Genomic DNA, 426 nt, shown 5'->3' on the forward strand with positions numbered 1-426 from the left:
TTCTACACTATCGTGACTCCCTTATTTAACCCCATGATATACAGTCTAAGGAACAAGGATGTCATAATGGCACTGAGAAAACTGCTAGGTAAGTAATTCTCTACATTTAAAAAAAAAATTAGTCCATTTACAGAAATTGATATCTTAGAGATTTTTATTACAATTTAAACAGCTATTTATCTTAAACTCAATTTATTTATTTCCAAATTGGAAGTTACTTATAATGTTGAGATACTTTCTGTCTTCAGTTCTGTAGTTATATATGTGTCTACAAATAGCAAATCACTGTTTTGGGAGTTGTGTAATTTTATTGTGAAATGTTCATTCTCAATGAGAACTTCTGACAAGGATCAATGTAACAGACTCTAGTGTAATATAGTGTCTCTTGTATCATATATTGGAAACCATATCACTCATTTTCAGAGT

The 426-nt window shown here is 29.8% G+C and overlaps 1 protein-coding gene across 1 annotated transcript in view; it reads left to right on the forward strand.

The window, feature by feature from the left end:
* LOC102772602 (olfactory receptor 10AG1-like) overlaps positions 1 to 96 on the forward strand; it is a 952-nt gene extending 856 nt beyond the window's left edge. Inside the window, 1 exon segment of the mRNA XM_015567616.1 lies at positions 1 to 96. This exon segment is cut by the window's left edge and continues 42 nt beyond it. Coding sequence (XP_015423102.1) covers positions 1 to 96 — 96 coding nt within the window.
* Positions 97 to 426: the final 330 nt, after the last annotated feature.

This window comes from Myotis davidii, unplaced genomic scaffold (assembly GCF_000327345.1).
Source record: "Myotis davidii unplaced genomic scaffold, ASM32734v1 scaffold4004, whole genome shotgun sequence".
In the NCBI taxonomy this organism is placed as follows: Eukaryota; Metazoa; Chordata; class Mammalia; order Chiroptera; family Vespertilionidae; genus Myotis; species Myotis davidii.